Here is a 27,182-nt window from a genome sequence, read left to right on the forward strand (position 1 = left end):
TAATAAATGCATAAACTGTATGAGGAATTTGTTTTGTAATTAAAAAAATATGAACATTTTAAGTATCACTCCATGTTCTGCAGCAAGAACAGTTTATCATGTAGCAAAGCTATAGCAATGCGCTGACAGCATGTTATACAATAAAAAAAATAAATGCATTACATTGATAAATCTAGTCTGTTTAGTGAAATACTTGTCTGAGATACTGAAATGAGTCATCAATCACCACTACCCAACTGTCTATTCCCACCTTCTATCACATCCAGTTTGAAAACTGGCAACTGAAGAGTCATCTCAGCGTTAATGAGTTACGCTGTCCTCTCATGACAAGCACAATGCAGTTGTACTATTTAATCACTGTCATCACTTTAAGGTAATCTTGTTAAAAAAAATACAACTTGCAGAATGCCTTTAAATATAGAGTCATGTTTCCTTCCAAATGAGTCTACCTCACCAGAGCACTGAAGGTGTGACTTGGCTTTGAAGATGATAGTTTCTTACCACCTGAAAATAACAGTGTCTCATAAACATTACACAATATACCTTCAGTCCCACTGTGTCTGAAGGTCCAGGTTTTCAGAAAACTACCTTAATTCTGAACTTTTGTATTCCTGTATGCAGAATGGTTCCTTTTTCATGGTCTTTGCCTCTGTCTTGACACTTACGTTCTTCTTAACTCCTATTTTTAGCAATTACATTCTTTATTGAATCTACTAACTTCTTAGTATTGTGACCTTCTCTCTTTCAAGGGAATTAACACAATCAGACTCAAATGCCTCAGTTTTACATTTTCCTTCCCTTCCTCTCCAAACTGCCAATCCTTTCTATACTCACCCAGCAGAACTATGATATCCTTGCAAGCTCTTAACTGCCATTACTCATTAGAGCTTTTTTAAAAAAAAAGGCGGAACACCTGTTAGAATCAGCACCTTTGCATGTCACTGACAGCTGATACCACTATTTAAATCTCTGCAATGATTCCCTACACCACAATGAAACACATTTAAGTTGCCAGCTCTTCTTCTAATAACCTAATTATCTGGATACAGTCAAAATCAGGAATGCAAGACAACTCTCCTGTGACTACAGACAGGTAATGGTGGTCTCGGGGTACAGTTGCTACATCTTGAGTTTGACCTGGGCATCCCAGATTTTAGGATATTTGTGAGACTATATCTACAGTAGTGATGTGTTTCAAAGCAAGTGTGCTTTTGTAGTGAATCCTCTGTTGCCTCTATTTGCCACGTGCTGATTTGGACCTTGAAGTAGTTTGTGTGTGCACAACTTTGCTTTTTTTAAGAAGAAATCCTCACTTATAAAACATTTCAAAATTTAACAGGATATTAGGTGTCAAGGCAATGTGAAGGTCACGCCTGCAGCATTTACCTAACACTCTCTTACCTTTTTGAGAACTTCAAACTACATGTGTTGCAGACATTCAGCCCTGGGAAACAGACTAAATTTAATCTGAAGTAAACTCTCTGAATCACATGAGATGGAGGTGCAAGGAAACTCAAGATCAACCACTCGGATCCACTGATCTGCTCCTATCAAGCCTAACTAATGCAGACATGGCCCCAGGGTTGAAGGGCATCCTGGACTCTGGACTGAGCATAGGAGAGAGTGGTTCACAACTGAAAGAAACTAAACATTAATTCCTTGCACCACAGGTTCCATGTATTTCTATTCTAAAGCTTTGTCAGGGGCTAGGCAGGGCAGGCCAAAAGAAAGCTCTCAGCCAGCTTTTGCTTGAAAAGCACAAGGCACAGATACTACCTACGCTATCCATTCTCACCTCTAGCTGAAGGTGGGATCTCCCTGCTGGTCTGACACAAAGCCCACCCCCAGGTCCTTATAGACCTACCACATCCAGGACATGCAAGAGGAAGCAGCACCTGTCTGTTCTGCACTCTCCTTCTGCAAGAGCTTATTCACTCAAGTACAGTACAAAGCAATAAAGCACATTAGGCTCAGCATTGTGCTAGAGCTAATCGGTCCTCCCCAGATCCCAAGGAAAGCAAAGCATGGTGCAGACACACTGTAGTGTCTTCCCAGTGGAACCCGTACACAACAGCTCAGTGTCTCTACAACATTTTCTCTGCAATTAATTTGCTTTCAGTGCTGTTCCCATCCTGCACTGATCTCTATATGGCTAGAACACAAGGTAAGACATGAACTATATATGCTGCAGATTTTCCTAACGTACAATAAGTAATGCTCTCCAACACTTAAAAAGAGAGCATTGCTTCAATATGGTTATCTTCCACACTTCTAAATTCCTAACTTCTTTAAAAACTGAGCTTGGGAAATCTTCTACATGTGGACATTTTATTTTCTACAGACTAAAATAAATTTCCTTACCCATCCCACATCTTCAAGCTTCTTCACAAGTTTTAAAAGCCCCCAAGTCCTCGTGTGACCTGCTGAGTACACAAGTGTGACCAGCACAGGATGGTCTTCAAAAGTGTTATGAGAGCAAGTTGGTTACCACCCCACCCAAGGCCATGGGTGTAACCACCTGTGGTCACTTCCCTAGTGAATGGATTCATAGTGACGGAGTGAACTGACTGATCCTCAGCCACAAGATACTACAAACCTAAGGGAGGACTGGCATACTTTCCTGCTCTGGAATAGACCAAACCTAGTATCTTTGCTCTGCTGACATCACAAGGATCACCATCCACAGAAGTAAAAGCACAAATCACTGTGGAAATGAGTCACCAGTGGGTGAGGAAACTGAACTGATATAGAATCTCCTACATCCAAGTAGCCCAAAGTCACACGTGACTGCAGTAAGAGGCTAGCTAGGCTTAGGGAAGACTCTATCTTAAAATAATAACAAACACTCATGAGGAAGTCTGTTTTGCCAGGAAAGTGGATAATGATCTGTAAGGTGGAAATGGAGGGAGAAAATGGGTATCCAAATTAAGAAGACAGAAATGAAATTTACAGCTGCTAATATGATACATGCTACACCACAGAAAATTTGTCAGTTGTGTAGATCCATGTTCTCAGAACACGTTAACCGCTACATCATATGCTCTTTGTTTAGAAATAAGCAAGGCTTGATCTTAGCTGATTGCCCAGCTGAATCATATGACAGTTGACCTGCTGTTAGATGCTCAGAGCTACTTCCAGTTCCCTCCTGCACAGATTGAACTGCAAATTTAATAAAAATACTTTCTTATTCTTCATCCAAATCACTAAGAAAAACTTTGACTAATTCTGGACTTCAACAGACAGCTGGTGCATCCCTCTGGATACTCACCTCCAGCTAACAGGTAACATTTCCAACTATTCCAGGAACAGTTTCCAACCTGCTATGCACCCACATAGCAAATTCATAATCTAGAGTCTTAAATTTTGCATACAAAAAGATCTAAACACCATTGCTGTATTGTGTACTGAGTAAACAATTTTGATAAAAAACTATCTTGTCAAACCAACAATTTCACATCAGTTTTTACTCACTATCTGGTGAGTATACTTACAAGTTATTACTTGTTCCTCTATTTTTCCTGCAGCCATGCCAGTTAACCTGATTCACAGAGGGTTTTTTTCTTTTGAGGTCACTGAAAACATTACGATTTAGCTAGGTTAATTTATTTCTATACTTCTTAGCCTTCATCCACATTACAGTAATTTGTACTTGTTCCTTTAACAGTCAGAGGAGGTACAGGTATGAATTGTCCTACACACCTTTTCACTTATTCCATTTAGACATTCACCGGCTCTCTCCTATCCATTTTCTGTTTTCATTCTCTTTATTTCCCTTTCATCCTTAATGATCATTACATCCCACATTTCATGGTCAAGTGTGTCTGATTGTAACAGTGAGTTCCATCAATTAATATAACACAGAACAAGTCAACAGAATAAAAAGCAATGTTTGAACACTTTCATGAAAAAGTTTCACCAACAGTTTCTTCTTCCTGTGGGGAGGTCTTGCCTACTTCATTCTGCGTTCTTTCATTCTGCTGATGCTGAGGGGTTAGGGGTTTTTAGATCATCTAAAGTGCACAGTGTCAAATATATGTCAGTAAACTAAACAGAAAACAGAATTTTCAAAAGCAGTATTTTCACACAGAAATCTAGTATTAGTATTTTTCACAAGTGAATAAAACATTAACCCTTTGCCAGATATTTTTTTCTTATTCTACCTGTTAATATTTTTAAAAATACACTATCTTTCCCAGATAATATGCATTCAACTGAGTCAGATCAGAGGAATTAAAAAGCCTAATAGCAAACTACTAGATAGCAAAGGAAAACTGAGGTGAATACGGTTAGGAAGTATTAGAGACTCTGTAAAAGTTCTACCTGTTGATTTTGTTTCAAGACATCTTGTATACCCTTATGCTATCTAACAGCATTCTTCATTCCCACTTCTGTGCCAGTTCTAGTTTACAATTTATTCTTCATCAAGTAATTTTAATCCATTCTTCTATTAAAGTCTTCTGTAGGAAGGTCAAATAAATGACAGCGAAAAATCAGCAGTGGTGAGAAAGAAAATGGGGAAAAGATCTCTCCCTTTTGGTGGCAGTAAAATATCGCATGTGCAAGGCTGGTGGTGGAGAATTTTCAGCAGGTCAAGACTGTTGTGGTTTAGCCCCATTTAGCAACAAGCACCACGCAGCTGCTCGCTCACTCCCCCCTGGTGGGATGGGGGAGAGAATTGGAAGAGTAAAAGTGAGGCAACCCATGGGTTGAGATAAAGACAGTTTAATAGGTAAAGCAAAAGCTGCGCGTGGAAGCAAAGCAAAACAAGGAATTCATTCACCACTTCCCATCGGCAGACAGGCGTTCAGCCATCTCCAGCGAAGCAGGGCTCCATCACGCGTCGTGGTTACTTGGGAAGACAAACGCCATCACTCCAAACGTCCCCCCCTTCCTTCTTCTTCCCCCAGCTTTATATACTGAGCATGATGCCATATGGTATGGAATATCCCTTTGGCCAGTTTGGGTCAGCTGTCCCGGCTGTGTCCCCTCCCAGTTTCTTGTGCACCCAGCAGAGCCTGGGGAGCTGAAAAAGTCCTTGACCACTGTAAGCGCTACTTAGCAACAGCCAAAACATCTCCACATGATCACCACCGTTTCCAGCAAAAATCCAAAACATAGCCCCATACTAGCTACCATGAAGAAATTTAACTCTATCCCAGCTGAAACCAGGACACAAAGAAAGTAAGACAAGTGGCACAATGAGAGAGGAGAATCTAGTAGCAGAAGAGTATTGGTAATTCAGTAGACCAGCATCGTGTCATCTGTATCACTAAAATACACTTCATGTGCAAAAGCCTCAAGATTTGTAGAAGTGCTCTTCTCACTCACATCAGCCAGAGTTGCAACTGCACAGCATTTAAAAGCATTTAAAATTTTCCTCCTATTTCAATTCATTACTAACTTTAAAAGCCTCTTATACTGTGCTCCTGCTGAGTTCAATAGCTATGTCCCACACCTCCTGCCCTCTTACCGGCATTACAACTACCATATAATTATGTTCTAAATACAGAGATCAATCTAAAAGTTTAAGCAGAGGGCTTTCACTGTGAAAGACATGCCAACATAAATTCAAATATTGAGAAAAAGACTGCAAATATTTCTGATGAAACAAGTAATTTTTGCTGGTAAATATGGACTGACACTGGAATAATCACACACAAGAAATCTGACTGTAGTTTTTACTACTTCCTATATGCTAGAAAACACAGCCTTCTGGACATCTCTCAAAGCCACCATGAACCCCAACAGTGAAAGGCCAAAAGCTGAAAGCACGATGCAGAAAGCCTGGAGATGTTACACTGTCATATTAACGCAGAGGGAAAACACACTGCTGACGAAAGGGTGTGCACATCACCTTCCAAAACACTTGTTTAGGCAGACCTGCTTGAAGTCACTGCTAGTTGTTCACAAAGTTGCAGAGCAAAACAGGTCAAGGGAACTGCTCTGAAGGCAAAATAACTCCAGAAGATATTACATGTTTCTCAAGGGAAGGCACGTGTCCCCTCCCTCCCTAGCTTCCTTTTAAGAAGGGTACAGACTTCACTGACTGCACAGCCTCTGACTTTCTGCTTCTCCTTGTACTCCAAAGAATTAATATCAGGCAGAAACTCTACACAGCCTGGGGGTGCTCTAGTTGATGTGGTCATACAAAATATATGGAGTTTAGCAAGCAGATGAAGAAGCCTGCACAGGGAGAGAAAACAGGGCTGTAAAACAGTGTAGCAGGTGCACTTAGACACCTGCAGGGAAGCTGCCTTCAATGAGTTATACGTAGCTGTGCAGTGTAAGTATTAGCATCTATGGAGAACGACGTGAGGACGTGCCATAAGAGCACCCAGGCTCCCGGAACACGGCCAGAAACCTACAAAGCTATTTTTCGTCAGGAGTGCAGCGAGCACACGCAGAGGCATTCACTTAAAAACGTATGCAGAATTGCTCTGAATTATCAAGAAGAGCCAGTTTGTTTACTGCTGCCCACCCGCCTACTGCAGGGTGATGCCAACGCTCTAAAACCTTCTGACGGCCGGCGTCAGGCTCTCCCTTGCACCAGAGCACCAGCCTAACGCCAAAGTGAATGCGGTTCCGAAGCGAGCGGCGCAGGACGGGCCCCGCCCGGCCCGCTCGGCCGCCGCTACCCTTCCTTCGCCCCAGAGCCCGATCCTTTCTAACCGGCCACCAGCGGCCGGGCCGCCAAATCGCCCCGCTGCGTACGACAGACAGACAGACAGCAGCAACGCGGCCACGGACCAGGCAGGACCCCCGCCCGCCCATGCCTACCTGCGCGGGTCTCGTGCTTGGGCACGCGGTAGTACTTGTTGCCGAACTGGTCGGTGCCCACGAGTTCCTTCTCGGGCCCGAGGAGCCGCAGGCGGAGGGCGCGCAGCGCCCGCCACGGACGGCTCATCCCGGCGGGGAGCAGCCGCCTCACGCCGCCAAGGTCGCCGCTGCGGCTGCCGCCACCACCGCTAGCGAGCGCCGCTACCGCCGCGCTCCGCCCATCGGTGGCGGGCATGCCAGCAAAGCTGCTGGCCATTGGTGGAGACCGGCCTGTCCCGAGCCAATCCCGACCACCCCTTGCCCCAAGATCGCGGAGCGGCACGGGGCGACTCAGCCGTCTCGCCATGTTGGGGTTCATTTCGGCCCGTCAGGCCGGGCTCGACGATCCAGTGCGGCTGCGCCGGGCTGAGTCCACCCGCAGGTAGCGGGGGCCGGCGGGGAGGTGGGGCCGAGCTGCGCTGCGCGGCGGGGGGTCCGGGACGGCCGCCTCAGGCCGGCGAGGCTGCAACAGCAACCCCGGGCTCCGCCCCGCCGGGAGCCCTCGCCCGGCATAAGCGGGGCCGGCCTGAGGCGGGGTGGGTAGGTGTGAGCTGGGAGGGAGTCCCGGGGCCGGCCCAGGCTCCCCGGCAGAGCCTTTCCCGTGTCTGCCGTGCCTTCTCCCGTCGGCCTTCCCCGCGGGCCGGTAACGGTGCTTTGGCCGGCTGTGTGGGCGCAGGGTGGTGAACTGTGCCTCGATGTGGCTGCCCTGCCTGTCCTAGCGGCTTTACCAGGTGCTTGGGTTTGCATGCGGCTGCGCTCTGCTTTGTGGAGAAACAAGGTTTGTGAGGTGCTTGTGTGCCCGCGTCATTTTCCCCTCTGTCTTCCCAACACTTGGCCTGTTGGCAGGCTGCAAAAGAATCAGATGTGAGGGTTTTATTAAGTTCCTAACAGATATTGAGGAAAGTAGTGACTGCATAGAGAGGCTTATTAATATTCCTGCTGAAGTTTACAATGGGGTAATATTTGCTCCTTGTCAGAGAATCAGTTTTGCAGCTGTGTTTCAAGGTAAATCCAATAAAGCCAACCGCAGTTCCGTCAATCGGACAACTCCATTAGCAGGAAGGATTTGTGTTGGTGATTCACCCATACAACGATGCAGCTTTTGTAGGTGTATCATTGTAAAAAGAGCCTGTTTAAAATCGAAATTAATTTTGGTGATTCAGGAAGCTCTTTTCTGTGTGCATTTTGACAACATGATCATGCCCTTTCTGTGCCCTCAGCACTTGTGTAACTTGTGTAGCGTCGGTGTTATGAATGGAAGCACAGTGGGTGGAATTTATGTTACTTGGACAACTGTCTACTTAACTTTTCCCTTCCTAAACATTTTAATTCCTATTTAAAAAAAAATCTCTATTTTTGGTGGGTTATATTTATAACTACATTTTAAAGTGATATGTTTTAAAACATTTCCTTGGAGAGGTTTGTTGCTTCACTAAAATTCTATCCTGAGCTTGAAAGTTTTAAGCTAGATATCTTGTATTGTCAAAATTCTTATTCTAGGTATATTCTTACAAATCCTATACCACATCTTTTAAAAGAGCTTGAATGACTTGCTGCTTTTGAAGCATACCTACAGACATGCTGTTGGGGGTCTGCCTGAGCTTCTGACATCAAGATTTTTGCTGCTGAAGCTGAGTAGTGGCACTCAACTAAAAAGCTGTGAGGCAATCTACTTAGTTACATTTTTGCTGAGAGTAGTTCTTACAAAACAGTGCTGTAGAAAGCATTGATCATCTTATAAGGCTAATTTTATATTGGGTAGTATGGTTAAAGGAAGCAGAATCTTTTTTTTTTACTATGAAATATTAGCATATTTAAAGATACAGGCTACTACTAATTAGTACAAGATACTAATGGCAGCTCAGAAAAGTTTGTCTTGGAAGCTTCATCATGTGGATAGCATCGTTTTTATTTAATATTACAGAAAACATAACACACAAACCTTGTTTCATTAAAGGAAATACTGTAATTTGTTAAACTAAATGAATCTGTCCACTAGGTGTCCGTAGTTCCAAGTAGGATGAAGCTTGGAAGGATGGTACATGATGAAGGTTCAAAGTAACTAGTATTTGTTGCAACTACAACAAATGCTTCTTAATGTTTCTTTTCCTCAGTGTTTTCAAATTACATTCTGGTTTGTGTTTCATATGTTGACACCAAATGCAGTTTTGCTATTTCTTTGAGCCTATTTTATGTATTTATTTCTCTCTTACCTTCCAAACAATACCAAGGTAAAATGTTTTGGGTTTTTTTCTGCCAGCTTCACAGGACTTACGTCCAGTCTTGTATCATGTCTGCAAGTCTAGTTTTGCAAAAAATAACGTGGATGGGATAAATGCATTGAAGAAGCACAAAACTATAGTTTGAGCAGTTCAGAGCTACATAGTATAATGTTGTACAATTCTGTTGTTCTTGTTGTTCATATCTCTGTTTTTCTTCTTTGTCTTCTTGTTTTGTTGTTTTAAGGGTTCTAAATTTGGAATTAAATAAAGATAGACATGTGGAAAGAATACATGGGAGTGGTATCAACACCCTTGATATTGAGCCTGTTGAGGGAAGATAGTAAGTATATACCTGAGTTGGTAAAAATGTATATGAGAACTTTACTGTGTTTTGGTACTATGGATTTATTTTCTTCCTGAACAGTCAATTATATTGAGCATATTGAGATTATGAGTGTTGTAACTTGTCTGCATTATTAACATTTTCAGCATGTTATCCGGTGGGTCAGATGGTGTTATTGTACTTTATGACCTTGAAAACTTGAGCAGAAAACCAAATTACACATGTAAAGCACTTTGTTCTGTGGGAAGGTAGGTACTCAAAAATTCTATTAAAAGTTCATGTGGTATCTCTTGTGTGACTAGGATTAAACTCACAAATTAATGTGTGTTCTTATTTCTAGCATAAAAAGACTGTAGAAAATAATGCAAGAAATCTTTGCAGGCTAGCATGATGCATTATGTTTTTTGGCATGCAAAAATAAAAGCAAAAAACCATGTAGGGATTTATGTCATTTACTAAGTCGCAGGAGTTAATTGGTTTTTCTTTATTTGTCTCACAGTTATATGTACAACGACTCTGATATTCTTTGAGTAGATCTTTGATAGTTCAAAAGTTAAAACGAAGGGTGTTAATTCTACTCATATGGAAACTAGAGAGGCTTGTGTTGCTGTAGACCCCACAAAAAAGTCAGAGTTAGTACTCCTACCTCATGTTTTAGCACTAGAAAAAAGAAAAAAAAAAAAAAAAAAAAAAACCAACCCTCTTAGAGGTCACAGTTCCTCACCTGTGAGTTTTCTTATTGTTTCATGTTGAAATTTTTTGACTCTATGCCAGTAATGATGAGGAATTAATTTTGGGTCTGTTGTAGAAATATTCCTTGTATCCCGCAAATGCATATAATGCATGCCTCTCTGAATAATTATGTGTTTAAGCAAAAGTAAAATAATCTTTGCATAACCTTGCTCATCTGACTGGAAAAAAAAATCTAATACAGATTTGCAGTTGTTAGTTTTATTTCCCCTCTCCCTGCTCCCAGCTTTACTAATAGCGATTTTAAGTTCACCAGGTGTTCACCAGGTGCAGAAGTAATTAATATAGAACTTATTAATAACACGTTTGAATTAAGGCAGATGTGTTACAAAAATGGAACATATTTCTCTGAAGAACAGGGTACTACCATACTGCCTGTAATCTGTATGAAGACTCAACACCTTTATTGATTTGTCAGGTTTTCCCTGCAGGCAGAAAAAATTTGTCCGTTATGGGCATTAAGCCTTCTAGCAAAAGCTGTTTTTTCCCTTGTAGGCTATCTAGTAGGTTTGGACTTCATCTGAGGCTTACAATAAGATATACACTGCTGTGTAAAAGATTAGGAGCTACATTTCCCCTTGTTTTTTCCCCAGTCTTCAAATTATTTGAGGTCTGAGAGCTTCATGAATAAGGTTGGCAAAAACAGATTTGTAACAATAAAAGGCCTAAATGGTATCTGGGACCATAAGAAAGAAAAAGGGTAATAGAACGTGCATCAGAACAAATGGTTAGGAACAGAATCTACTGCAAGTAAGCTGCACTGGGTAAGTGTTGATGGCTGGGACTTCTTGAACAAAATTAATTAAAACTGTAATTAGGGACAACTAATGACAACACATCCCCAAATCTCAAAATGGAAGTTAATTCTGAAACAGATACAGCACACTGAAGAAATACATGCTGAGAAGACACAGCATAAAAACGGGCAGATCTGTGCGAAAATCATGCCACTATTATCTTCAGTTAGGCCATCAGAAATATTCCATACTTGAAAATTCTCTTTATGAGCATAGTTAGTTGGTGGTTTGTTTCTTAAGCAGGTGTTAATTTGCGTAGATTCAGCTTTTATTTCTTGGCAGTTGAGTAGAGACATAAATCACAGTAGTAGAATATGATTTTGTGTGACAGTGTTCTAAATGGTAGCCTTATTATTATTGCTTAAAGTAACATTAGTAGGGTTTTTGCCTCAATTATTTATTCCTGGTATTCATGTAGCTTCCTAGTACGTTTTACATACTTATTATAGCTAATTAGCTACAGATGCAGCTTCAGATATCGGAATATTGTAAATTAATTTATAATTACCAGCAAGAAGCACTTCCCATCTGACTATCTGGCTCCTATCTTTGAAGCATATGATAACGTGTTGCAAAAGTTTGACTGTGTTCCAGGTTCGCAGGGCACAAGGCAACTCTAGTCTCGAAATTGCTTAAAGAATAAACCCTTGGAAGAGGCTCTCTGCAGCTGTTTCTGAATAGACACTGAACTGGGCCTGCTGAGGGTCCAGTAGTTTAGAACATCAGAGGAGATAATTCCTGATGGTAGGCTGTGATTTACCCAGAGTTTCTCATCTAGAATGTAAAGCAACTATTGCAAAAACCAAGAAGTTTCCTCGTTCCACTGGGAGTCAGCACACAAAGCTTTATGTGGTTTCAGATGATCCACACTGTCCTGTGGCAAAAACTGGCATTGGAGAGTTACCAAACAGTACCAACTTCCAGATAGTGTATACGTGATGCTCGTGTGCAAGGTAGTCTCCTCTATTCAAAACATGTCTAGGAAGAATGAATGCCAGTGACATTACACAGAATTCATTCTGTATTTTTCTTTGGTAGAAAAGGTTGGGGTATTCTGAGTAACTGGGGAAAATATTGCATATAGAATGAACTGGGAGTAACATACAGCCCTGAGACATGAAGCCAGGTTGAATGGCATGTGGCCACTACTAAGCTTAGCCAGATCAAAGGTGATTCCTGTAGAGCTACTCAAGAGTGTTTTAGTTCATTCCTCAGCCCTCTGGATTATGGGAGAATTGATTGTTCTGATGCAGTGCTGAACACAGTACCATGTGGGGCGCTTGTAATTGTTGTAACAGGAGAGTTAGTGCCATCAGCTTGGATTTTTCTGCACAATGCATGCAAATGCTTCCGCAGGAGTAAGTTCATGCCAAGTCAGGCTTGATCTCCTGGCACTGCAGGTACTGAAGTTTTTTAGCTTGACCCCCCTGTAGAATAACTGCACAAAATCTGTTGATTTTTAGCACCGTGGCAAAGTAATGGGCTGTTCTAGGGTATGCTTCAGAGATAAGCAATGCAGGAGTTGTTAAACTAAGCTCAACAGTTGCTCAGTAGCTCTTGCTTAGTATTGTCAGTGTTGGTTTCTGTGCTTTCTAGCGACCCAAGTAAGCGGGAAGGTATATTAGCTTAGGTGTAGTACCAGATCTATACAGAAAATCTGCATTTCTATTTACCCAGTGATGCCCCTGAAATAGTTACTGCTTTAGAGGCCAGGACACTTGAGAGAACAATGCAAAGATAAGAGCTGAAGTGAAGAGATCCTGCATGCTCTTCACTAGCTGCAGATGGAGCCAGCTGGACAACCTTCGTGTGTGTACTCTGTCTAGATAGGATGGGATTAGTTTTCTTCACAGTAGCTTGAATGGTGCTATGTTTGGGATTTATGAGCAGTCTTGATAATACACTGATGTTTTAGCTATTGCTGAATGGTGCTTGCATAGTGTCAAAGCACACTCTGTTCCTCACTCTGCCCCCTCAGCAAGTAGGCTGGGGGCAGACCAGAGGCTGGGAGCGAACACAGCTGGGACGCCTGACCAGAGTTGACCAAAGGGTTATTGCTATTCCATACAGTGTCACCTGCAGCAATAAAACTGGGAGTAGTTTTCCATTGCTCAGGCTCTGGCTGGGCATCAGTCAGCCTATGGCGAGGGATTGCTTTTGCATCACTCACTTTTCCTTTTTTTGTGGGTTGTTTTGTTTCTTTTTCCTTACTAAAGTGTCTTTATCTCAACCCACATGCTTTCTCACCTTTGCAGTTTGGATTCTCTCCCCTATCCCACTGCAGGGGGGCAGTGGTCAAGCGGCTGTGGTGGTGCTTAGCTGTCTAGGGTTAACCCACAACAGCATGGTACTTCCGAGTCTGGGAGTATGGGTTTGGGCCTTGAAGCTGGATCCATGTGGATCCAGCTGAGCTATGAGTGGTGTAGTAGGTGTGTGAAATGATCTGTGTTGTTCAGAGCCTGGGTGGTTGAATCATATCCTGCAGCTGTCAAGATTGACTCTGGTGTCCTTTCTTCCCACCACTGTTAATGTATTATTAATTGTATTACATTCTGTTACTATGCACAGTTGAGTTGAAAATTTTGTGGTGGTGTTCTTTCTTTTCTGAATGCAAAAGTAATTACCTCTCAGTAAATCAGTCCACTGCTATCTGGTAACTTCAGTATACAGGAATTTCCAATAACTGCATAGCTGTAATTATTAGCTAATAATCATGAATTTTTTGAACTGTATATGTTATTGTATTTTTCAGTGGATCCATTTCTAAGACGGAGGGATTCCACAAGCGTAAATGGTTTGTAGTGTTAGGCTCTCACTTTAAAGATCAGATTCCTTAAACATTAGAAGTTAAAAAATTCAAAATATGTTCTTGCCTTTTATGCCTCAGACTGAGTGTCTTAACTTGAGATATGCTACAGATACCATATTTTGAAAAGGTAAATGATCTCTAGTTTCTTGAAATGAGGGGTCTTCGAAGTAATTAACATTGATTGAAAATCAGCTGGCCATATGAGGATAGGCTGGGAGAACTGGGTTTGTTCAGCCTTGAGAAAAGGAGGCTCAGAGGGGATCTCATCACCATGTACCAGTACTTAAGGGGCAGCTACAAAGAAGAGGGAGGCTCCCTTTTTACACGGAGTCCCATGGAGAGGACAAGGGGGAATGGACACAAGTTGCTTTTGGGAAGATTCCAATTGGACACAAGAGGGAAATTTTTCACAGTGAGGACAGTCAACCATTGGAATAATCTCCCCAGGGAAGGGGTTGACTCGGCCACATTGGATACTTTTAAGATTCGTCTGGACAGGGTGCCGGGCCATCTTGTCTGGACTGTGCTCTTCCTAGAAAGGTTGGACTAGATGATCCTTGAGGTCACTTCCAATCTGTGATTCTGTTTAAACTGTTTTCAGATTGTTTTTGAATATAAAGACAATTACAAGACAATAATCAAGACTCTAAACAACTGGAATCTTTTGCTTGGTTTTAGGAGCCATCCTGATGTACATAGATACAGTGTGGAGACAGTCCAGTGGTATCCTCATGATACTGGCATGTTTACATCCAGCTCATTTGATAAAACTTTGAAAATATGGGATACAAATACTTTACAAGTAAGAGAGAATTTCTACAGCTTGCAGGCTTCTTTGTATGTGTGTTACTCATTTTGCGTCTGCAGTTCACCCAGAGGTCAACAGGACCAGGCATCCAGGAGGATCAAAACCAGCCAATTTTTAGAACTGTTGGTACAGCAGAGGGTGGCATGGTTCTGGCGTTCATGCATATCTTGGTGTGTACCTGTCTGTTCCTGAAGAACTGAATGTCTAAACTCTATGAGAGCCTGGAACCCTTGGGACAATTTCTTTCTGCTTTTGCTTTGAACAAGAATACAGCTAGTTGAATTTATGCTATGTAAACTTGTCTGCCAAGGACTGGTCTGAAGTTCATTCTTGGGGATTGTTGAATATAATGGTAGTGTACAGCAGGGTTAGTTATTTTTAGTAACCAAGGCCTATATACTGCTCTTGAGGGACTGGTGGTCTTGGCATTCAGGGACTTTAGGTCCAAAATCCTGCTTTTGTAAGTACTATAGACACCATTTCTAAAAATTGGTGGGGAATGAGAGAAACTATTAAGAAAATGCTAACCAATGTAGCAGGCTTTAATAAAGTAAACAGATTCTATAAGACTTTAGGTTGCTTTGACTTGTTAATCCTCACATCTAACTGTTGAACTATGCATTCTGGACTGCAGTTTATCCTGTTTGCAGTATGTGTCTATTAGTGGTTTTACACTGATGCTACTTGAATATTGTTTCATGCATGGTGTCAAAAAAATAAGACATCTGTCATCCCAGGGATGAAACAGAAAATAAATTTTGACCTCTTTTTGTGAGGTGTGAAGCTGTGTTTGCAGTTACTAAATCTTCTCATAAATGCAAAGCTCAATTCACTTCCCAGGTAGTTCTGTAAGCATGACTTAAAAGATGCTCAGTGTTCATGTGAAGGTTATTGACTGAGCTGTTCTGCCACCAAATGGTGTATTTGAAAACACAGACAACTTAGTTTCAGGGTGCTGGAGTTTTTTATATACAATATTTTAGAATGAGACAACAAAAGCAATTGTTCCTGAAAGTAATTGTACTGATTAGTAAAGCAAATATTATATTTCATTAATTTTTAACACTTAAAAGGGGGCTAATAATTTTGTATGTTTGTTCTGGGGTGTTTTCATTTTGGCGGGTTTTTTTTGAGGAATTTAAGATAGTATGTGATGTTTGTCAATGACAAGGGGCTTCTAAATTTAGTCTTAAGTGCTTATTTCCTGTTGACTTCTATCTCCATATTATAACCTACTTTTTTGCTGTTTTTTCTTGCTAGCTTTTAAAATTTTTGGTAATTTAGAAATTATTTCCATTCATGCTTCTGATTAGCCAGTTTTCCTTGTCCTTCTTTTGGGTTCTCTCTGAGCTCTGGCATAGTTGTTCTAATGCTGGAAACAGACTTATTTGCTTTGCGATGTTTGTGTGATCTGGGTTCTAACCAGGAAAGTTATTGCTAGTATGTAAATACTAATATTTGTATTAGTCTTATTTGTAGCTGTTACTTGAAAAATACTTAATGATAAGGATTTACATTCTGGTAATATACTTGGCTCTGTGATAAATTAATCGTTTTATTATCAGCCTGCAGATGTATATCACTTTGAGGGAACAGTCTATAGCCATCACATGTCTCCAGTTGCTACAAAGCATTGTTTAGTAGCAGGTATGTATGTGTGTGCGTGTGTGCATTTAAGAAATGCCCTATGTATTTTGGGGTTATAGTAAAATGCGGGTAATATTTGGTTTTTTATTTTTTTTATTTTTACATAATTGAGTCTTTGTAAGACATAAGGTCACTGGTAAAATAAAATATTATCCATTAGTTGGATGATGTCGATGAGAATATCACATTTCTTATTCTGAAATAATGCATCAATCAATTCTCCTTTGAGATAAAAATTCCTAGCTATAATTAGGTTACCTTTCATTACATCAGTTAGCATTTCAACGTTATTACATCCAGACATAGTGAATTGTGTTAACTGGGGTGGCATGTGTTGCTTACATGTATGCAATTTAACTACCTTTAGCAAAAAATAAAAAACTTTAAAGAGGAGATATTTTTAAGTTTCATAAGTACTGTCCTGTTTACCCCCAGTTTCTGAATTTTGTTTGTTATATGGTAAATTTACTTGGACTAAAACTGTAAATCTGCTAATAGAAAGCATTGCTCTGACTAAATGAACTGTTATGCAGCTAACATTTTTCTTCTATTTCTTTGTCATTGCTAGGATTTTTTGTTGTTGTTGTTCTCTCAAAAGCTTGGGTGTTTTTAGCTGTCTTTGTTTCTCTTGTTACAGTTGGTACCAGAAGCCCCAAAGTACAGCTCTGTGACTTGAAGTCTGGATCCTGTTCTCACATTCTGCAGGGTACTTTTTAGTCTGAAACATAAACGTTAAACAATAACTACTTTGAGTAAAACAAGTCCTGTAAAGAAACACTGTGTACAATGTGTTCTTTGTAAGTAACATGACTTATTTATTGCCAGCTGTGAAAGTTACACTGTGGCAAAGGTTCTTCTGGGTGTTACTGCTAATGAAGTGGAGAATACAAATATTAATTAATAGTTATTACAGATGTTTGGGCATTTTCATTATATAGTCATTAGTGATTACTGTTTATTACATCGTTAACTGTGGGCACTGGTTTTGTGTTCATGGGAAGAAAAAAACCACCAAAACAACAACAACCAAAAAAAAACCTTCACTATTTTTCACAAACTATCCTGTGGAGGTGCTTGCTTGGATTTGTTTAGAAGTTTCTGTGTAACAGGCAAGATACTACTTGCTATAGCAGGGTGGTATCTAATCCTTTGTATTTACCTAATCCAGTAAATGTAGGGATTTGTTGTTGCATAATCCATTATTTTTTGCACTTAATGAGCATTTGCCTTTAATGTCTCTGTTCTAATGTTTACTTTTTGGGGTATGGGTGTATATGCACATGCTCAAGTAAAGGCAATTACAAAGTAAACCTTCATGCTTTAAACCACCAGGGCAAGACCCAAATCTGATATAGAAACTGTACAAAACTGCAAATGCAGTACTGTTTCTTCAGTGCCCAGCTCAAGTCTAAAAGCAGCCTAGGTGCTTTCATGTGATGCAGAGTTTAAGCCAATAAGACCTTGTGAACTGAATCAGCCACATTGGGTGTCTCAATGTTCTGGTTCTAGAAGTGAGAGCACCACAGAGTGCAGACACAAAAATAATTCTGTAGACAATCAGTGTGGTTTCAGCAGGGCTTCTTAATTTTGACACAAGAGTTAGTGCTTTCCAGGCTCAAGCTGGTTGTGTCTTTGTTCACAGCCTGGTGAAGTGCAATATCTGAGGAACAAGTGGAAGCAGATTATGTCCTCCACTAAACGTAATCTTATCACCGAAGCATTCAGTAGTGTCTTGAAAATAAGTATGAGTATTTTTCACAAAGGGTAACTCTAGCAGCTGAAATGAAGATGAATGGTTGGCTGTAGACTACTTAATGAATCAAAATAAATGTACATACCCTGAGCCTTCCAAGTGTATCCTGTAGTACCTGTATTATGGAGATTTTTTTCCATTATCCTGGGCATGACAGCCCTGTGATTACTTCAGGTAATGGAAAACCATCTGCTAGAAGATGTACCAGAAACAAAGTAGTTCACATAGCTCTAAATTGCGGTAGCAAAAATGTATTTTTATAACTTGGTTTCTTTTTCAGCCATGTGTTTCTAATATTATATGAAATGTGATTGCAGTCTTTTAATTTAGAAGACCTTACACTTCCTATAGTCTGTATTTGTCTAACATTTTTTAAATTTTCCAAGTTTTAAAGTGCATGTGTGTGCGTGTGTGTATATATATATGTATATATTACTTGACACTAAGCTGCACTGGGTATGACACTGCTAAGAAGACAGTTGTCTTAATATTGTACTATTTCAGACCTAATTAGGGAAAAAAAATCCCAAATTCAGGACAGGAGTATTTCAGGATAAGCTGAAAAAAGTTTTAATCTTAAGTACATATGGTAAATGTGTTTAATAAAACATTTTGAAAGAATTTGAAGAAAAATAATTTAAAAGTTCCTTCTGCATGTGAGAAGACCAGTGCTAACACAAAATTTAATAGCAGTATTTGAAGTAAACTCAGTAGCTGTCACTGTGCTGTAATGTGTTTTGCATAGGTAAAACCATCTTTGTTAACAAAAGTTACATTAATATTTCATGTATCACTTCCAGCTCACTGCAGTCCCACTCCAGCAAGAGGAAGAAAGAGAAATAACTTCTAGCCCAAAATAATATATTTTCACAAAATTCAAATTAATGTTACAATTTAGGTTATTGTTCTCTATTGGTGGATCCAACAGAACTGAGTATTGCTTTTACTTTTAGTTATTTACATTAAATGGTGTGTATAAATATTTTCCTAGAAAATCATATAAGCTTTTTCATCTTAATTTTTAGGTCACAGGCAAGAAGTACTAGCAGTGTCTTGGTCTCCACGTCATGAATATGTTTTGGCAACAGCAAGGTAAGGATGTTGCTGGACTGTTATAAGCACTAAAAATGTCTGGTGGTAAAATGTAACACAGTCATTATGTATGTTTTAGAGTTAATCTTTATCATTTACTTTAACCGCTTCAGTTTTATAGATCTTTGTTAGAAAAACTAAGCCTGAAAAGCTATCCAAGTGATGTTTATTTTATAGGAAGATTGTACGGAATTTTGAAATAGTAATTGCATGGAAAGGTACAGGAAACTGATAAATCATTATAGAGATACTTACTGTTTACTAGTGTGTGCAGTGCTAATCTGTTTCATAACAAAGTAAAACATGTTTAAAACATGTTTAGCTCAAAGTATTATCCTGGTTAATCATGCTCAATTATATCAAGGAGTGTAATGCAGGTAGCTTAGCTGACAGGCCATAACTTTCCAAGCTGCAGTGATTTGGTGAGTATGGATTGTATGTTGATATTCCTGGGTCTTTTTTTTTTTCCTCCAGCCATTTTCAGTCTAAAAGATCCTCATGGCTTTGCTATAACTTCTGCTTATGTTAGCTTTTGATTATAATGTGACATTTTGCTTCTCAGTTTCATAGTTGGCATGTGTTTTCTTTTGAATTGCAAAGGGGAATGTCCATTTTGTAAGTTGAGAGATAAATTTGAATTAGTTGATATCAGAATTGCATGCCCTTGACTTCTAATGCCAAACTTCTGAAAGGCTCAACAGAGTTGGGAAGTTTTCTAACAGTGTGATCTGTTTGTTTGTTTTAGCAAACGAAAATGTGTTTTCTTGTTTTTTCCGTCACAGAAATAGTAACAAATTTTGTTTATTAATATTGACTTATTAATGTTTCCTGAAACATTTTGCTCCAAAGTCGTATAACTATAAACTGCATCTACCTATGTTGTGATACTGCTTTATTATAACCGGATGTCAAACATGTTTCTTATGGCTCCATTTCTTTATTCAGTGCTATAGATGGACTACTAGTTCCTAAAAACATAAATCAGTTTTGTCATCTGTTAAGAAAAATATGGGCAAGAACTGGCAACACTGAGATATGAAAAGGTAGTGAGGAGAAACCGACTGGTACTGCTAAAGAGAGAATCTGGACTAATCTTGCGTATCAAGAGATGTGATTGTTTTCCAAGACAATTTGATGTTTGCTTGTGATCACTTCAGGGAAGGGAAGGGAAAATAAATTTTGGGGTTTTATGTGGCTCGCATGTAAATGTGTTATTTCAGATTTCCCTATATGATGCTTGGCTCTTCCATCGCTTTGGAAAGAGGCTGAAATGGTCAGAGAAGAGACATGTTTTCTGGGTGTCTCACTTCAGTTTCAGACACTAGAGAACGTTATATGCTCTTTCTTCCTCATTAGAACTGGCCAGAAAAGATTAGCCAATAGAAACTGCACCATCAAAAATGGACGACTGTAGCCTTTATAAGGAAGCTTTTTCTATGCCTTTGCTAAGAATATTTCAGTGAACTACCTGCAGTTTGTATCTCATTTTACAGTCAGCTCAAACCTCAGCGATACCTCTACTTACAGTCTTAGAATATTTGTTTGCAGCAAAGTAATATGTTGTCAGCATGCTCAGCTGGAATACCACGTGAAGGTTAAGAGAATCAATCTGTTGTGGGGGGGAGCACAAAAGAACAAATTAGCTATTAGCTCTGTCAGATGCAGAACAGATAAGGAATAACAGTTGGTTTTGCTTTGGCCAGTTGGTATATGTATACCATATCTTCCTGATACTAATGCACTGATCTAACTTGAAAACACACAGGAAGAAGCATGTAGCACTTCAGTTAGATGATGTGGTTTATGTTTTTTTGGTTTTGGGTTGTTTTTCTTTTTTCTTCCAAGAGGACAGATAAGTTTCTGGGAACTGTCCAAATATTTTCAGTAAATACATCTACCCTGGTGATTTAGTGCATGGGAAGCGTTTTTAATATGAATTTGCCCCCTCTCTATACCCGGGAGTCTTGTGGTAAACACAGAAGTATAGTGCTGAAATGCTCAAATCAAGCTGTACATCAAGGTGCCATACAAAGTGCAGGGCCCGCAACGTTGCTGCCTGAGCATGTACCTAGCGCCAACGTTTATCATAGCTTTTGTTGCTTGTAAAGACAGAGTGAGCAAAGCATGAGTATGCAGCCTGGGAACCAGAACGAGTCACAGCAGCCTGTACATTGGCCTTTTCCTCCTTGTGCCACCCTGGTAATGGAGACAAAGCCAGTGAGTTACTACAGAAGCAACCTCTCAATATTTGTCTGCCATAGCACTGTATGACAACAGAGCATGTAGACCTATCCAGCCTACGTGTATGTAGCCAACCTGTGTACCAGTCATACTGTAGACCTGTAATACAAGAGCCTGAGTTCCCAGACAATTCTGGAGTCTGTAGGTACAGTTGAATCAACAGAAGAATTAGCAAGTTTATTCCTAGCCCTTGTATGTATGCAAGTGTGTTACGTCGTAGACAGAAGCAAGTGTATTGTATTGTAGACAAAAATTCACTCTTAACTTAGGTGCCTGTACTGTTTCTTCTATATTTATTAATTTATGTAAATGACTGTCTGAAGTCTGTCTTAAAAATCTTTTAATGAAATTCTGTTAGCTTGAATGTGACTGCATAAGTAGTTCAGAGTAGTTGCTGGACCCAGGTGAGTACCGGGTAGGTTGGCTAAAGACAGGTGAACCAGAGTGCACACAATTTCCCTAATGTATGCAAATCTGTTTTTCTTAGTGCTGACAGTAGAGTAAAATTATGGGATGTGAGGAGATCATCTGGATGTCTGACTACGCTTGATCAGCACAATGGAGAAAAGTCCAAAGCATCTTCTGAGTCAGGTAAAACAGAATATAGCTAGTGGTAATCCATATGTAACTAGAAGCATTCTTATATTTCATAAATGCATTGAATAATAAGACCAGCAAGGACAGTAGTGATAATCCTGTTGTTACCTACTGTGTAACACAGGCCGCTGAATTTTATTCAGTTATTTCTATTAGTGACAGTGTGGTTAGGGGTCTTGTTTAGCAACATCTCCTTGGCAACAGTGTTGTATCTGTTCTAAATGTTTTTCCCTCTAAAATGGGAAATTTTGCAATCTGTTTTATGGAAACTAGAATTCATTCCTGCTGTAGATAGGTTTCATATAAACAGCAATCACTTCATATTCCATAAGCTGTTCCAGTAGTTAATTACCATCCTTTAAAAACAAAGACATCACCAACAAAATCCACAAAAGCACATTTCTTTCCTGTTTAAATTAGTCTTGCTTCCAATGCAAGCCTCTAGAATACTTTGTCATATGTGGTGCCATAAAATCAATAATAATCCTTTTATACTGCATAAAGTATACAACAGAGTATAAATTTATTATTATATTTAATTTTTTAGAAAGCTAAATTACACTTTTATTTCAGTACAGTTAATGCATTAATAGTGCCTTGTATCAGTTATTAGCTACAACATTAACATTTTTATTTATCATGAGGTCACATTACTGTACCAAAAAAAAAAAAAAAAAAAAAAAAACAGCAAAACAAAAACCAACCACCTAAATTAAAGCGAAGCACCTGAACTTTAAATTTTGGTTCATGAATTTTGGTTAATTCCAGACAAAAGATGTTTATTTTTGGCAGGCCAAAAGAGTACCTGAACAGTCACTGCTCTGAGGTAAAACTACACAGTATTTGGAATTGAATCACAAGGTACAAACTGTGTAACATGGCTCTGAACAAAGGGATTTGCAAAGCAAAATCATAGTGATTAAAGCTACATCCAGTTCACTTGTTATGTGCAACTTCAGTTGCATGTGGAAATATAGGTGCAAATCTCTGAAGTCAAACCAATTTTCCAAAATGTACAGTTAGAGGATATGAAGTAGCAGTAAGTATCTGTTTTAATAACCATGCTCTCTGCTATGTAAACTGTTGTGCGGTAATATAGATGTTAGGTTTTGACAATTTTAAATTTCATTGAAATTCAAGAAATTTATGAGATGAAAATGCTCTAAAGAAATCTAAGACTTCTGAAAAAACAGAAATTTGGACAAGTTTTGTTTTATGAAAAACAAAATTCTACATAACTCCCAAGATAATTATGCCATTTTATCGATTCCTTTGAACGATATGTTGTCTTGTTCAGACACAACTTTCTTTTCAACTTTATTTCTCTGACAGGTTCAAGATTATTTTTTGATAATCTAATAGCAATCAGATAGATCAGGGTATTAAATATATTGAAATATAGCTGAACTAAACCAAATGCAGCTAACATTTTTTTATAAAATCTTTGAAAAACAGATAACACTTCTTACCTAAGAGGTATGTCTAAATTTTGTACTGCAGTATAATGCAGAGATACCTTATAAATTTTTCCAGTGAGTTATTTTATAGACACTATAGCTTTATAAACAATATAGAATATTCAGTTGGAAGGGACCTACAGCTATCATCTAGTCCAACTGCCTGACTAATTCAGGGCTGACCACAACTTAAAGCACGTTGTTAAGGGCATTATCCAAATGCCTCTTAAACACGACAGGCTTGGGGCATCAACCACCTCTCCAGGAAGCCTGTCCCAGTGTTTGACCACCCGCTCTGTAAAAAAAACGCTTCCTAAGGTCCAGTCTAAACCTCCCCCGGTGCAGCTTTGAACCATTCCCATGCGTCCTGTCACTGGATCCCAGGGAGAAGAGCTCAGCACCTCCCTCTCCTCTTCCCCTCCTCAGGAAGCCCTAGAGAGCAATGAGGTCGCCCCTCAGCCTCCTTCTCCCCAAACTAGACAAGCCCGGAGTCCTCAGCCGCTCCCCACAGCACAGGCCTCCAGCCCTTTCACCAGCTTTGTTGCCTCCCCTGGACACATTTGAGTACCTTAACACCCTTCTGAACTTGTGGGGCCCAGAACTGCACTCAGTGCTCAAGGTGAGGCCGCACCAACACTGAACAGAGCGGGATAATCACCTCTTTTGCCCGCCTGGCTAGGCTGTGTTTGATGCACCCCAGGATGCGGTTTGGCCTCTTGGCTGCCAGGGCACGCTGCTGGCTCCTATTGAGCCTGCTGTCGACCAGCACCCCCAGCTCCCTTTCTGCAGGGCTGCTCTCCAGCCACTCCTCGCCCAGTTCATACTTGTGCCCGCTGTTACTCCATTCTAGGTACAGAATCTGACTTTTTTTCTGTGAAATGTCATCCCTAATGGATGATCATAGCCCAGCCAGATGCTTTTATAAACGAAGGGTTAAATTATTAATTTACTGATATGTTACCATTTAAACAACGTTTTCACTACCATACATTGAAATAAAAATGTGTATACAAAATAGCAATTCTTCTGTAGAAATCTGAACCAGCTTTTTTCCTGACAGCAAGCACTGCTCACAATGGGAGAGTTAATGGTTTATGCTATACGAATGATGGACTACATCTTTTGACCATTGGTACAGATGATCGGATGCGACTCTGGAATAGCTCCACTGGAGAAAACACGTTAGTAAGTTTTCAAGAATCTTCAGTTGTGTTTTTACATAGCTTTTTTTCCAGATTTCTTGTTTCTACTTATTATAAAGAAGAGTATAAAGAAGCCTGGATCTACTTAAATATTGAACGTGCTAATTTTAGGTTCATTAATTTGTAGGCATAGCTGAAAACACTTCAGACAGTAATGAAAACCTCAATATGCAGTGACTGTTGGTAGAAATTTTTTTTTAATATAACTTATTGGTTGTCATCATGCTATCCACAGGGCAGGTGTCTATACCTGAGAGTTTCACTGTTTGACTGCTTGGCTTTCTTGCAACTTTCTTTGTGTTTCTGTGGATCCTCTCTGGTGGAGTTATATAGCAATGTTAAAATATCTATCCTTCTACATTTGTATACAGCTGAACGGGGAGGGATGGGAATGGATGTTAAATCTCTGCTGCCGCTCCAGTCCTTTCTATGGCTTGTTTTTTGCTGAAGGTTCCTGGTTTAATTTTCTGTTCAGTAAAGAAAATTTGCCATCTTTATTTTGAAAGAAAGACATGCTAGGTAACTCAGTTTCCATGGGATTTTAGCCAGTTTTGATCATGGTCTGTCCTTTCTATCAGAAAAGGAAGAAATTTTACTCTACCTTAGAAATCTTTTACTTCTGCTACTTAGTTTCAGAACACAGCAAAAAGAATTCCTTACAGACATTTAAATGAAAGGACTTTTCTATCTCCACACTACCCAGCTTGTTCTCATCACTTCATATGCAGACATCTTTGTCTTCAAATCACCATCACCAAAGTAGATAATACCGTTGTTCACTCTCCAATCACCAGCTGGATCACTGTTTTTTGTTTTTCTGTCCCTGTTAGTTCCTTGACTTGTTTCATAGGCTATTTTACAATTTTGTTATTTGATGTGGAATAGCTTGATCTTGCCTTGCTTTTTCAAGTGCAGAATTGTATTGTCCAGAGTACTGTATTTTCACACACTACCCAGAGGTATTGCTTAAAATATTTGTCTGCTGGTGGCTTGAAATTAAATTCATGTACTGGTAATAAAAGTTCACACCATAGTCCTTTATTCCCCCTACTAGCCAGTCCTTTCAATCTCCATAATTTTTTTCTATACCTTTCAAAAGGTGTAGAAATTAAGCCATGCATATGTTGTGGGTTTTTTTGAGTAGTAAGCCAAATTTGGGGCCAAATTTGGATTGTTTCAGTTAGTAAGAGAAATTAATGTTGGAGTCATACACATCTTCCATCCATCCTTTATCACAAAAAGGAACAGAAGGTTCTGATTCACTGAGTATAGGAAGAATCAAAGAGAAGGAAGCAGGTTTTCTGTTTGTCTGTGTGTTCAAAGGACAAAAACAGCATTTAGGATCTTCAGTTCTTGTTTTGCCAGTTCTTGTTTCTCTTGCTCCTCTGTCAATCAGGAACATTTACACTGAATATATCCGTATAACTTCCTTTTCCCAGCCTCGATCTCCCTTTCATTTTATATGCCTTTGTTATGAGCAGTGTTGTGGCTTGGGGACTGTTGCTGTTTCATGTCACATGCTGTGTAAAGGAGTTTAATTGCGTTTTACCAGCAGAGTAATATGCCTCTGAAAATGACTTGCATTAACAAGATTTAACACAGTCAATATTTACAAACGTTGTATTTACAAAATGAGCAGTATTATCCACAAAGGACATGACATAAGCTCTGCCTCTCATGAAAATATCCTCTCAAAATGAAAAAATATCAACCTACTTGTATGCTAATCAAACTCTCTTTGTATACGTTTTTATGATGATTCAGAGGTATTTTCTCAGGACTCCTTTTTATACTTTTCTTACATAAGTGCTCTTTGCTATGAAAGACTATACTTTAAAAATAGAGCAACAAGTAGTCATCTTTCTTGCCTCGCTCATGCTGACTGATGCATATATTTGCCTCAAACTTTGGACCAGGCAACTGATGTAGTATGGATCAAGAGCCTGAGAAGGCAAGACATTCGTATTAGAATATTTACCTGTTACACTTTACAAATCTGTTAGCCTGTAGTCAGAAGATTTCACACCTAGGATTTTTTTCCTTTAAAGGCCATGAGGTTTAGGTATGGAGCTTTAAAATTAACACAGAGAGCTTTGCTAGAATTGTATGCATAAGTGAATATCTGTTTTTCAGCAGAAATTAAAAGCATAAGCTGTAGGACAATACTACTTGAAAACAGAATATTTTATATATAATGCTATGTATTACTAATAAATTTAAATCTAAAATACTTTTATTTTTGTTTGAAAAATGCTTCTTTTAAGTCATAAAACAATGTGTGAATTTCAGATGTTCACAGTGGACATCTCCCTCTTCATGAAAAAAAATGTGTATGTATTAGTTGTCAAAATTCTAATGCTTTGTTTTAATTAAGTTTATTTAGAGTTAAGCTCCACTGTTCTCATTAATACATTTCTATATTTTCTCATGAATACACTTTTGATGTCTGATAGGACCTAATTAATATGCAACTGGAATATTTCCTAGCATGTTGGGAAACTTTCCACTTTCAACCTTTGCAGAGATTTTTATGTGTATAGGACTTGTCAAGAGCTTGGATTGTACAGATGCTAATATGCTATATTTCTTATACTACTTTTATCTGTTGGACTTCCCACACACCTCACAAGCCAGGTCTTAGAAATGTA

The 27,182-nt window shown here is 39.4% G+C and overlaps 2 protein-coding genes across 5 annotated transcripts in view; one reads left to right on the forward strand and one right to left on the reverse strand.

Moving 5' to 3' along the window:
* The window catches only part of NDUFAF2 (NADH:ubiquinone oxidoreductase complex assembly factor 2), a 72,981-nt gene extending 65,960 nt beyond the window's left edge, over positions 1 to 7,021 (reverse strand). The window contains exon 1 of the mRNA XM_075079373.1: positions 6,778 to 7,021. Coding sequence (XP_074935474.1) covers positions 6,778 to 7,012 — 235 coding nt within the window. The 5' untranslated portion in view covers positions 7,013 to 7,021. The remainder of the gene's footprint in view (positions 1 to 6,777) is intronic.
* Positions 7,022 to 7,059: 38 nt separating this feature from the next.
* ERCC8 (ERCC excision repair 8, CSA ubiquitin ligase complex subunit) overlaps positions 7,060 to 27,182 on the forward strand; it is a 30,917-nt gene continuing 10,794 nt past the window's right edge. The window contains exons 1-9 of one of the 4 annotated variants that reach the window (XM_075079369.1): positions 7,060 to 7,198; positions 9,283 to 9,378; positions 9,528 to 9,629; positions 14,416 to 14,539; positions 16,111 to 16,192; positions 16,830 to 16,898; positions 18,971 to 19,037; positions 21,766 to 21,869; positions 24,393 to 24,517. In XM_075079369.1, the coding sequence (XP_074935470.1) occupies positions 7,122 to 7,198; positions 9,283 to 9,378; positions 9,528 to 9,629; positions 14,416 to 14,539; positions 16,111 to 16,192; positions 16,830 to 16,898; positions 18,971 to 19,037; positions 21,766 to 21,869; positions 24,393 to 24,517 (846 nt within the window). In that variant the 5' untranslated portion in view covers positions 7,060 to 7,121. Of the gene's footprint in view, positions 7,220 to 7,344; positions 7,595 to 9,282; positions 9,379 to 9,527; positions 9,630 to 14,415; positions 14,540 to 16,110; positions 16,193 to 16,829; positions 16,899 to 18,970; positions 19,038 to 21,765; positions 21,870 to 24,392; positions 24,518 to 27,182 lie in introns of those variants that run through there. The other 3 variants (XM_075079371.1, XM_075079370.1, XM_075079372.1) reach the window with 3 other exon arrangements.

Source organism: Phalacrocorax aristotelis, chromosome Z, assembly GCF_949628215.1.
Source record: "Phalacrocorax aristotelis chromosome Z, bGulAri2.1, whole genome shotgun sequence".
Taxonomy (NCBI): Eukaryota; Metazoa; Chordata; class Aves; order Suliformes; family Phalacrocoracidae; genus Phalacrocorax; species Phalacrocorax aristotelis.